This window comes from Colletotrichum lupini, chromosome 5 (assembly GCF_023278565.1).
Source record: "Colletotrichum lupini chromosome 5, complete sequence".
Lineage (NCBI taxonomy): Eukaryota > Fungi > Ascomycota > Sordariomycetes > Glomerellales > Glomerellaceae > Colletotrichum > Colletotrichum lupini.
Genome location: NC_064678.1, coordinates 745,306 through 757,741, shown reverse-complemented (window position 1 = coordinate 757,741; position 12,436 = coordinate 745,306). Strand labels below are relative to the sequence as shown.

Below are 12,436 nucleotides of genomic sequence, written 5' to 3'. Positions count from 1 at the left end.
CTCCTCGACCCGGAAAGTCAAAACCCAACTATCCTTCGATCTCGTAGGGCTCGGATGTCTCTTTGTTGCGATCGTTCTCGTCAACCTCGACAACGCGGCACCGCTCCGTCTTGTCAGCTCCAGCCTTGTGGTTCAGTACTGCGTCCCAGTAGACCCCGATTCCGTTCTCTTTGGCCGCCTTGCAAAGCTCAATCAAGTCCTCTTTTGGTCCCCATTTCGTCGACTTGCCGCCTTTTTGGTCGAACTCGCCCAGATCGTAAAGATCGTAAATATCATATCCGTTGCCCTCCGCTGACTGTGCTTTGCAACCCGGCGGAAGCCAAATGTTGTCGACTCCGATGGCCTTGAGCTTCGGTACTGCCTCTTTCAGGCGTTTCCAGTGCTGTTGATCTGCTGGAATATTCCATTCGAAAGCCTGGAACATGATGTCATTTTCGCGAGTCGCCTGCTGTTCATGTCCTGAGGAGTCGTCAGTGGGCAGTTGAGACGTATGAAGTACGTTACAAGTTACCTAGATCGCCCATATTACCGACTTTATTAGTATTGTCGCACCTTAACCTGTGGCCTTCGGATTGCTGTAATTGACGGCAATATCACCACTTAGGCAGTTAAAGGGTTTAGTGAGGCTCCAGTCGTCGGATGAAAAACAATTGATGTACGAAAGACTACAAATGCCATCGTGGGAAGTCAAGAGTGTACTCGCTATTAATATGAAATCAAAGTCATTTCGTCATACGTCAAAACGCGAGCCGCAGAATGTCAGTGTCTGTGGGTGGACGCGTGGGCAAGCAGGTTTATCTCGTGGCACCCTGGCAGTTTCAAGACACTAGAGATAAGAAGCGCAAACGATATCGAGGATGAAGCGCCCTTATTTGCTTGTCGTTCTTGATTGCCTTGACCCCCTGCTAGCATCAGATGTGCTTGGGTGACGTCGCTGTGCGCTGATGCGATGCGTGGTTTAAGAACCGGAGCTTTTCATCCTTGAAGTCTTGGTAGTAAAGCGTCGGCTGCCGGTCAACTCACTTTATTGCGAAGTATCGAGTATGAGCTTCAGTCCAAGAAGCAGTCAAGCATGGTTGCGTGTGGTCAAATCTGGGGTTGTCGCGTTACAGAAGCATGCACGTCTAGCCCAAGTGCCGATCGCTGCCACTAATTCGAGTCACAAGGAGAGTCCTTCAGTTCACAATTTGATTCTGTCAATTATGTCGGTGCGCACACTGTGGTCACCCAAGATGCTCCGAATCGCCTTGTCTACGCCAGGAAATAGTGGTGAGAAACATCACCGCTGGGCTCTCCACACCTCACTGCACGTACTTTATCGGCTCTCAGAATCTCTCAGGCCAGCCAACAGCCGATGTTTGTGGTGCTTGCTTCACACTTTTATGGAGGATCCTTTGCTGTGAGCCAGTTACATGTAGTTGGCGTTTAAAGCTGCTTCGGAATAGAGTTGGGGTTCGGACCGAAACATGTTCACGCCAGTCCGGCGTGGCAGGCCAGGTGGATGCTGAGAACGACTCGAAGTTTGCGAGCGGCATTTCAGCATAGAGCCATGCATACTAGGTAGACACTGGACAGTCAGCTCTTCGAAGCTTTTAGGGCATTTCATCGTTTCTAGCTATAGTGTTAACCTTGGATAGTCTGATATAGATCATTCTAGCTGCGATTGTATTTGACGAGTGACTCAGTACTTGACTAGAGGTACTGTACCAGTGAAGTGCAAGTACTCAACCTCAGCTAAGTCTGTTGCGTTACAATCCAGATCGAGATCTCACGTTTGCCCGTCATGGCTGCCACCGCCGTTCCGGAAGGCACGACGCAAGTCGTCTTCAGTCAGCTCAGAACTTTTATTTCCAACATTTTGACGATTCCGGTTGAAAATATTGAAGATACGTCTTCATTTGTTACCCTTGGAGGTGAGCCCCGCAAGATTTTCTCAATTCTATCCTCATGGAGGTGCTCATCCTTTTCTAGGAGACTCGTTCAAAGCAGTTCACCTGTACCAAAAATGCGCTGAGCAAGGCCTGGGCGTCCGGTTCCAAGATCTACTCCACAGGTCCCTGAAAGAAGTCGCCTCGCTAGCTTTCAGCAATCAAGCAGGGTGTTCTTCGACCGAACAACTGAGGCAGGGAGATGGTATATTCCCGCAGATGCCTCCCGACTATGATTTTGCCAGGATTTTTCACGAGTTGCGAGAGAAACACAACGTGAGCGATGATGCTGTCGAAGACGTTTATCCTTGCAGCCCAATGCAAGAGAGCATGTATATTGGTCAGAAGATGGTCTCTAAGCGACTGTACCGGACGCTTGGGCTCTTTGAGACTGAGGCTGAGTTTGATCTGGATCACTTCCAAACCTGTTGGAACGACATTATTCACCGTCACCAAACTCTCCGAACTGTCTACGTCGAAACCTCGGATACCACATCTGGCCGTCTCTTAGATGCAGTTGTTCTCAAGTCTAAACCGGAACCTTTGGTCATCAACCATGTGAAGGATCTGGAGGAGATACGACGTCAATTCGCAAACGGGGATCTTGGGACAGTCAATGCAGATGAAGAGAGACATCAGCACCAAATCATCGCTTACGTCGATATCCAAAATCCAGGTCGAGTTTTATTTCAGATGGACTTAAACCATTTGACCGTTGACGGTAGCTCCTTGATGATAATCGTAGGTGAGTTGGTCAAAGGGTTGCAAGGCTCTCGGCTTCTTAGCCAAGCACCTGGATACGAGAGATACATCGACTACTTACAGACCCAGACGGATGAAGACGGCGCGCTCGACTACTGGGTTGACTATCTGGACGGGACAGAGCCATGTTCTTTCCCTGTTATGAACGACAACCAAGCAGGCGGTGCCGGTTCTTTCCACGTCTCGGAGATGCCTCTTGCTGTTGGTCTAGACGACATTCGCGTCTTCTGCCAAAAGCATAATGTGACCATATCGAATGTGCTGCAAGCTGTCTGGGCTCTTGTTCTTCACGCTTATACGGGCGACCCGGATATCTGCTTCGGTTACCTCTCTTCCGGGCGAAGTCTACCGATTCCTGGAGTATCTCAAATCGTTGGGCCGATGATGAACTTGCTAGTCTGCCGCGTCGGCGGAATCGACAACATGTCGCTCCAAGGTCTTCTCCATACTATCAGAGAAGACTTTTTAAACGCGCTACCACACCAATGCTTCTCTATTGGCAAGGTGCAGCGGATACTCGGAACCAACGAAACCAAGCTATTCAACACCATCGTAACCTCGTATTACTCGCCTTCCATGTCCCACGCCACCGGCAGCACGTTTTTCAGGCTACTCTCGTCCCATAATGCCTCCGATTTCGATATTGTGCTAAAGGTTGTCTACTCGGACTCGGAGATTCAAGTGCGACTCGCTTATTCGACCGCCACGTTATCGTCGGCAATGGCAAGCAACGTATCGCATACGTTTTCAAGCGTCTTATCAAGGTTGATTGACATGGACGATGGGCAAGCTACCATCGCTACAACAACCGCGATTAGCAGGTGGGACATGCAGCAAGTCGCAACGTGGAACTCACGTATGCATGCTCCGCTGCCTGGTCCTCGATTGACCTGCATTCATCGCCTGATCGAGAATCAAGTGCGGCTTCAGCCTGATGCGCAGGCAGTCCACGCGTGGGATGGACACATGACCTATAAAGAGCTCAATGAAGCTGCTTCCATTGTCGCTCAAGAGATTTTGCAGCGGGGTATTGGACCTGGAGCTTTTATCGCGCTTTGCTTCGAGAAGTCAAAATGGTATTCCGTCGCCCTTCTCGGCGTCTTGAAGAGTGGTAATGCCTTCGCGCCTGTTGACATCTCGAATCCCGAAAATCGGCGACAGGAGATCCTGCAGCAGTTGGCAATCTCCACAGAAACTGGACTTGCCATCTGCTCGAAGCAACAAGCGCCATCAATCAAGCATTTGGTCGGTCAGGTCCTTCAATTGGATCTAGACCAGGCCACTCCGAAGAAAGACCACACTATTCCGCTACCATCTATTTCTCCCGACAGTCCAGCCTACGTCATCTTCACCTCCGGTTCTACGGGCAAGCCAAAGGGGGTCGTTGTGGAACATCGAGCATATGCATATGCGGCTCAAGCTCATAGCGATGGAATACACATCAATTCCACTTCGAGAGTCCTTCAGTTTGCTTCCTATGGGTTTGACACGAGTATGGAAGATCATCTGACAACTTTCGCCGTCGGTGCCTGTCTTTGTGTTCCACGTGAGAACGACCGGTTGAGCTGCCCAGACTTAGCCAGGTTTGCATCAGCGTCAGGGGCAAATTGGGCACATCTCACGCCTTCATTCGCCGAGATGTTCACGCCGGTTACACTACCGACGATGAGAACCATGGTTCTTGGTGGAGAGGCAATGACTGCGAAGAACATTCAGAGCTGGGCCTGTCGACCACACACAGAACTCATCCAGGTTTACGGCCCATCGGAGTGCAGCGTGACTAGCACAATCAGTCCGCCATTCACAAAAGACATCAGCCCTACTGCCATTGGGTTCGCCGTTCCCGGGTGCGCAGCATATGTTGCTAGGCCTAATGACTCAAGCATCCTTCAAGCTATCGGTGCAGTAGGTGAGCTCCTGGTGGAAGGTCCAATTCTTGCAAGGGGTTACCTGGGCGATCCTGCACAAACATCAACCTCGTTCGTTGAGGGCCTTGATTGGGCACTTGGTAGAAGACTTTACAAGACCGGCGATCTAGTCAAATACGACTCTGCTGGTCAACTTCATTTTGTCGGGCGAAGAGATGGGCAGGTCAAGCTCAGGGGTCAGAGAATTGAACTGGGAGAAATTGAGCGACAGTTGATCCTTGAGCCCAGAGTGCAGCATTGTCTCGCCGTTGTTCCGAAGTCTGGGCCTTGTGCGAAGAGATTGGTGGCCGTCGTCATGCTCAATGGCTCAATTGTAGCGCCGCCCTCAAGCATGTCTGCATCACCTATCAAGATCCTGAACGCACCTTGGCTTGAGCATATCAACTGCATGAGAGGGTTTCTTCTTGACAAGCTACCGCCCTATATGAACCCAGAGCTATGGTTCATTCTAGAATCCCTGCCAAGGAATTCTTCGGGGAAACTCGATCGAAAGGGGGTGATTCAGTATCTTGAAAGACTTACTCCAGATGAGTTCGCCGGCTTGTTGCCACGTATGGACGACGACAGCACTAAAAGAGATGGTACGGAGCTTGAGACGAGGTTAAGGAGCATCTGGAGTGAGGCTCTGAATGTCAGCGAGGACGAAATTCGCTGGAACACCTCATTTTATGTCACAAAAAGCGGGCCCACTCAATGTGGGCAGCATTAACCACATCTATATCTCGTAATATACCCCCTAGATGCCTAGAGCTATTATTTATATAATAAGCGTCTATACTACGCCTTAGCCTTATAAATAATAGCCTTAGCCCTATAAATAATAGACTAGTTAAAAAAACCTTTATTTATATAGAGACTTGAACGGCCGCCTCTCACTTTTTAAGTATACGACTTATAAATAATATGGTACTTAACTATTATAATAATAGCGGATAGGAGCTAGGCTTATAACTATTATAAAAAGCGGGCCCACTCAATGTGGGTAGTATTAACTATATCCATATCTCGTAATATATTATAAAAAGCGGGCCTACTTAATATAAGTAGTATTAACTATATCTATATCTCATAATATACCCCCCAGATACCTAGAGCCGTTATTTATATAATAAATATTTATATTACGCCTTAGCTTTATAAATAATAGCCTTAGCCCTATAAGTAATAAACTAATTAAAAAAACCTCTACTTATATAAAGACTCGAACGGCCGCTTCTCGCTTTTTAAATATATAACTTATAAATAATGCGGTACTTAACTATTATAGTAATAGCGGATAGGAGCTGGGCTTATAACTGTTATAAAAAGCGGGCCTACTTAATGTGGGCAGCATTAACCACATCCATATCTCGTGACATTTTACCACCTCGGTGAGTTTGTCAGTATCAATATCGCGCGTTTCTCACGAGGCTCACCAAACAATCCAGGTGGAGATTCCATCTCGGCCATGACCATTAGCAGTATGGCGAGACAGACTGGGATGAACATATCGGCTGCAGATATCCTTCGGTACCGGTCAATTGAGCGCCTAGCCATATCAATTGGAGCAGCTGCCTCGCCAGTTCAAGCTCAGATTACCACGTCTATGGATCCAGCAGGACCGCAAGCTTTTGTCCTTTCTCCCATTCAGAAACTTCACTTCCATACGTCGCCCAAGGGAGACAATCTTGATCAGCAGACCATGGTCGTTGAAGTCACCCAGGCCGTAGACCAGCAAGAACTGCTGGCGGCCCTGGAATCCCTCTTCAAGGCTCATCCAATGCTCTGCGCGCAGTTCAAGTGTCGCGATGGCGAATGGACGCAATATCTACCTGTTGGATCTGCCATTAGCGTCGTTGACTACTGTCGCATAAGGTTCCACAGTCGGAAACAGCTCAACTACGTTGTCGAGTGCATCAGCGAGGCCAAGAGGTCAATCCATCTCTCCAACGGTCCTCTCGTGGCCGTGGACTTATTTGAGTCTCAGGGTCGGACCCTCCTATCTATGACAATCCATCACCTTGTCGTAGATGCAGTGTCGTGGCGGATACTCTTGCGCGAGTTGGAGTCATACCTCCTCTTCGAGACGCCGATCGCAGACGAAGCAACATCATTCCAACATTGGACATTAGAGCAACATCGCTTCTCATCGAACTTACTACCACACAGCGTTTTGCCTCCGTCGGCTCATGCACTTGCCACTGATTTGTCATTCTGGGGCATGGCAGATGAGAGGAACTGTTTCGGGGACTGTGTTTCTCATACCATCACTCTCGACTCATATATCTCTGAACAACTGGTTTCAGCGCAGGGAGTGCCTGCACGGGGAGCTCATGATTTGTTGTTGGCCTCTGTTATTGACTCGTTTGTTGAGATTTTCGATCGCTCCCCTGGTTTGTTCATTGAGCGTCATGGACGAGAAATCTTCGTCCCTGAGGTGGACCCGTCTACCACTGTTGGCTGGTTCACAACTTTCTCTCCCATCATCGCAAACGGCCACGGCAACATTCTCAACGATGTCAGCGAGTTCCGTAACAATGTTTCACTCAATGGCTTAGCCTACTTCGCATCACGTTTCCTGAGCACAGCTGGCAAGGAGGCGTTCGAGCACCATCATCCCATGGAGGTAACTCTCAACTATCTCGGGGTTTTCCAGCAATTCGAGAAAGACGGCTCTTTGTTCAAGAGATGTAGCGACGAGATCCAGGAGAGGATCTCGGGCCTCAGAAACCAGCAACGTGCAGGGTCATCGAGATATGCCCTGATTTCAATCTTGGCATCCATCAAAGATAATCAGCTGTCTCTGCAGGTTGAGTGGAACTCTCGGATGCACCACCAAGATCTATTGGTAGGTTGGCTCCATCAATTTGAACAAAGTCTGAGGACATTTGCTAGCGGCCTCGCGGACGAACACCAGCGCTTGCCTCCATCCCCTTCGGAGCCTCTGGTTACCTCAGTTGGACTTCAACGCAAGGACCTCAACGCCGTCCTCAATCTCGCTCAATCCCGTCTCGGCATCACGCGTACCGAGATAGAATCAGTCCTTCCTTGCTCTCCAATTCAAGTTAGCCTCATACTGTCGCAGCTGAAGGGTACAAGCAATCAGTACAGCCAGCACTTCCTTTTCAAGCTGTCTGGGTCAATGCCACTCAATCCTAATGACCTCATAGCAGCCTGGAAGCAAATTATTGCGACGCATCAAATATTGAGAACTGTCTTCATTGAAGATGCGTTTGGGAGGTTTCTTCAGCTCGTGTTGAAGGCTGTCGACATCGAAATTCAGGTCCACAGGCTTCGGAGCGAGAGCGATTTGCCAACCCTGTGGGCGGAGCAGTCTTCCTCGGTCGCAACTAAACCTTTGAGCGGCAAGATACTCCATGAGCTTCAGTTGTACACCGCAGATGACGATTCTGTATACTGTCTTTTGGACAAAAAGCATATCATCACTGACGGAACGACTTCTCGCCTCTTGATTCGAAATTTCCTGGCTATTTTGAACAATTGCCCGCAACACGAGACCTACCCGTATTCCAATTACATCGACTATGTCGAGAAGCAAGATACCTATGAGATCGCACAATATTGGTGCCGCTACTTGGATGGGGCACCGTCATGTCTGTTTCCAGTACTACGTCAACATCGATCGTCATCAGCTCAAACTCTCGAGTTTACCCGCACATCTTCCACTTTCCCCAAGCGCGATTTAAGCTCAGCATGTCGAAAGTTAGATCTCACAATTTCCATCATATTCCAGGCCGCGTGGTCAATGGTTTTGTCCACATATTTAAACTCAGACGACGTAGTCTTTGGTCTCCTCGGCCACGGTAGAGACATCCCGATTCAGGGGGCGTCAGAGATCGTGGGCCCGATGGCCAATGTCGTGCCCGTCAGAGTACAACTAAGTCCGAGGACGACGATCTCGAAGATCTTGACTAGATTGCAAGAGGATAATATTGATCATCTCACCAAACAGGCAGTTTCTTTGGCCCGGATCCAACATGCAGCCCGACGCAGTGGAGATGCCTTATTCAACACGATTTTCAACTTCCAAAAGACGACCGCAACGCCAGAATCGGAGAGGATCAAATCGGAGCTACTATTTGTGCATGACACAAGCGAGGTAATTCGCTGTCTCCAGTCTCAATTTTCTGCAGTTGTGGCATCATGAACCAAGAGAATGCTAACTCGCCTTGAATAGTTCGACATCGCCTTGTGTATCACCGAAGATCCAGGGCAGTTTCATGTGTCCATTGAGACTGCAACATACTTCATGTCTGAACTTCAAGCGGAGCGCATTCTAGCTGTCTACTTGAACGCCGTGCAAGCTATAATCGACGACCCAGAGGCTCAGATCTCGAAGATATGCCTCACCAGCGCACTGGATGAGAAGCAGATGCAGGAATGGAACTCATCTCAGCTCGAGATCAATGGGCGTTGTGTCCACGACATGATCTCAGAGACAGTCAACAGACAACCCTCGAGGCCAGCCATCTGTGCCTGGGACGGCGATTTGTCCTACGCCGAAGTGGACTCCCTATCCACTAATCTCGCGTCGCGACTCCAGGCTATGGGAGTTGTGCCAGAAGATATCGTCGTTCTTTGTTTCGAAAAGTCATTGTGGGCAGTGGTGTCAATGCTTGCGGTGGCAAAGTCCGGGGCGGCATTCGTACACATTGATCCAAATGGTGCTGCTAAGAGGAATAAGTCTGTGGTCGAGCAGACTGGGGCCAGGATTGGGCTGTCTTCGTCAGAACAATACAACAAGCTGACAAGTCTCGTGGAAACACTTGTTGTCGTCGACAAGACTTCCATGGAGAATTCTTCAAACTTTGCGATTTCGCTTACCCATTCTGTTACTCCTCTCAACACACTTTACGTCATCTTCACCTCAGGAACAACAGGCACACCAAAGGGAGTGGTGATCCAGCACAAGTCATTTTGCTCAGCCGTGGCATACAACACCTCCTGGCTGCAAATCAAGCCCGAGTCCCGCGTCTTACAGTTCACAAACTTCTGTTTCGACGCCTCTCTCGAAGAGATTTTCACCGTTCTTGCCGCGGGTGGTTGCATCTGCATTCCGTCCGAGGAAGAGCGCATGTCCGACATCCCCGGATTTGTCGCGCGTAAGTGGGTGAATTGGGCTGCTTTCACGCCATCTTTCCTCCGTACTCTTGATCCCGATGATTTGGAATCCGTCAAGTTCATCACCGTCCATGCGGAGCCGATGGGCCAGGATCTTGTGGCTCGTTGGGCTGGGAAGATCCACATGAGGCCTAGCTACGGGCCGACGGAGTGCTCGGTGACCAGCACCATTGGAGCTCCGTTCAAGGTAGACACAGTCGCTACGAACATCGGTTGGCCGGTTGGGTGTCGCGCTTGGGTTGTACATCCGGAGAACCACCACATCTTGATGCCCGTTGGGGCTGTTGGCGAACTACTTCTTGACGGGCCCATTGTGGGCAAAGGCTACCTCAACGACGAGACCAAAACCGCGACCGCGTTTATTGAGCCTCCTGCATGGGCATCTAACAAGAGATTCTCACTAAAAGGTAATAGAGGCACTCGAAGATTGTATAAGACGGGTGATTTGGTGAGGTATGCCGAAGATGGAAGCCTCTTCATCCAACGCAGGAAAGATCACTCGCAAGTCAAAATTCGTGGCCAGCGAGTTGAGCTTGGAGAAATTCAATATCATCTCAACAATCTCTCTGGAATCATTGTGCACAGTATGGTCCTGGTGCCGGAATTGGGTAAACTCAAAGAACGCCTTGTGGCTGTCGTGAGCCTGACAGCTTTATCATCGGATCTCGAAACACGCGCTTACAACCAGGACATTGCCATCGTCGAAAAAGAGAATCTCAGTCAGGAGATGCGCCAGAAGCTGACAGATGCGCTGAATACAATGACTTCGGCGCTTGAGAGGGAGTTGCCTCAGTACATGATCCCGGAAACATGGCTCATTGTCAAGAGCCTCCCAGTCCAGCTATCACTCAAGCTAGATCGGCAACGAGTCATGAGCTGGGTAGGACAGATTGACCATCGAACCCTTTCGGCCGCACTTGATCTTCATCAAGATGGTGACTCAGATCATAAAAGTGGCTCTTCCACGGAAGAAACTTTGAGGGACATATGGGCGGAAATCCTTGGGCTTGAACCTCGTAAGTGAAGAAGCTCCTCAACCGGCAATCGGCAACGTGAGACACACCTGACTTTCCATTTCCAGATCGAATTGGCCTTGAGCAGTCGTTCTTCAGACTTGGAGGAGATTCTATCTACGGTGAGTATCTGCAGAGAATCCAATCGCTTCTCTGAATCATTGGCAAGTGGCTGATGTTGTTTTATCTTCTAGCGATGCAAGCAATGAGACTCTGCAAAGCAGTTGGCTTCGAGGTGACAACACAGGATGTTCTCGCGAACCCAACAATCAGGCTTTTGGCATGCAAAGTTACGAAGCGAGCCACCAGGCCCGAAATGGACCACGCCCTGCCTAGGGTAACAAGCAATTCTGCCCCTGTACCGCACTCTGTCCTAGCTCACGACAATGTCGAGACCGTGTCACCCTGCTCGCCGTTCCAGAACAGGATGTATCAAGCGTTCCTTAGCAAGCCTCAGAGACCATACTTATTCAACAGTCTTGTTTTGTTGAATGCCATTCAAGGTTCTCCGTCTGTCGACACCGGCGCGCTTCTGGGGGCGTGGCAACAAACCATCATTCGGCATGCGATACTGAGGACTGTCTTTATCCGCGACCTTGCCTCGGGAGCTATCTTCCAGAGGGTGCTCAAAGAGCACAAGGCTGACATCGCCGTCCTAAAAGTCAGCTCAGTGGAAGAAGCCACGAAAGGAGCTGGGCTCCATCTCGACACCGTTCGCTCGAATTTATTCAAGGACGACTCACCTCCAGTTTCGGTGCGCCTTTTTGTTAGTTCTTATGGAGAGATATTCGTCCACTTCGTCATGGGACACATCTTGATTGATCATGTGAGCTTAGCACACGTCTTCTGCGACTTTGTCACGCTCTATTGTGGTCAGAGCCCAGGGGCAAAGCCTCTGACGGGTTTTCATGATTACATCGAGCACATCAACTCTCAGCGAGATGTCCACGCAAGCAGTGAATACTGGATCGACAAGCTACAGGGCGTAAAGCCATACATGGTCCCAATCGAGACTATGGTGAGAAGCGGCCCAGACCCTCATACCATGGGTTCCATCAACTTCGTAGTTGATATCACAGTCGAGATGAAGCAGTTTCTCTGCGAGGTCGGGGTGACTCTTTCGAACGTTCTTCAATTCGCATGGGCTATGCTCCTCCATGTTTACACTGGTCATTCTACCGTTTGTTTTGGGCATCTAGTCTCTGATCGAGATATTAACTTGCCGCACGCGGATGAGGTTGTCGGACCAATGCTATCAATGATGATAGCCTGTGCTAGCTTTGACGATTCGACGATGATTATTCAGGCCCTGCAGGCCTTCCAAGATGAGAACATCCGCAGCCTGAACCACAAGACCTTTGACTTGACCGAAGTCGAGCGTCAGCTAGGGTGCGAAGGTACTGGACTTTTCAATACGCTAGTCAACCACCGAAAGGTCAAGTACTCGGATGATGATATCGAGATTGGGTTCCGATCAATCTGGAAGCAGGATCCCCACGAGGCAAGTCAAAAGCCATGCTCTTGAACAAGAGTGCATGAACTAATCCGGCAAATTGGCAGCAACTCCTGGTACTGGCATTCAACGAAGGACCATCCCGACTTGACGCTACGCTTGCCTATTACGAGTCCCTGTTTTCTGAGACTACCATGAAGACCTTGACGCAGACATATCGACGGCTACTTG

General features: G+C 49.6%; 2 protein-coding genes across 2 annotated transcripts; one reads left to right on the top strand and one right to left on the bottom strand.

Moving 5' to 3' along the window:
- Positions 1-28: 28 nt before the first annotated feature.
- On the bottom strand, positions 29-424 carry CLUP02_09652 (alpha-amylase; the record flags this gene model as incomplete). Its single annotated transcript, XM_049288630.1, has 1 exon — positions 29-424. The coding sequence occupies one exon, from the start codon at positions 422-424 to the stop codon at positions 29-31; it is 396 nt and encodes a 131-aa protein (XP_049145774.1).
- A 1,359-nt stretch (positions 425-1,783) lies between these two features.
- CLUP02_09651 (peptide synthetase) lies at positions 1,784-12,277 on the top strand (the record flags this gene model as incomplete). Its single annotated transcript, XM_049288629.1, has 6 exons — positions 1,784-1,913; positions 1,972-5,313; positions 6,046-8,699; positions 8,796-10,755; positions 10,821-10,874; positions 10,947-12,277. 6 exons carry the CDS (start codon positions 1,784-1,786, stop codon positions 12,275-12,277), a joined length of 9,471 nt encoding a protein of 3,156 aa, XP_049145773.1.
- Between the last annotated feature and the right edge of the window lie 159 nt (positions 12,278-12,436).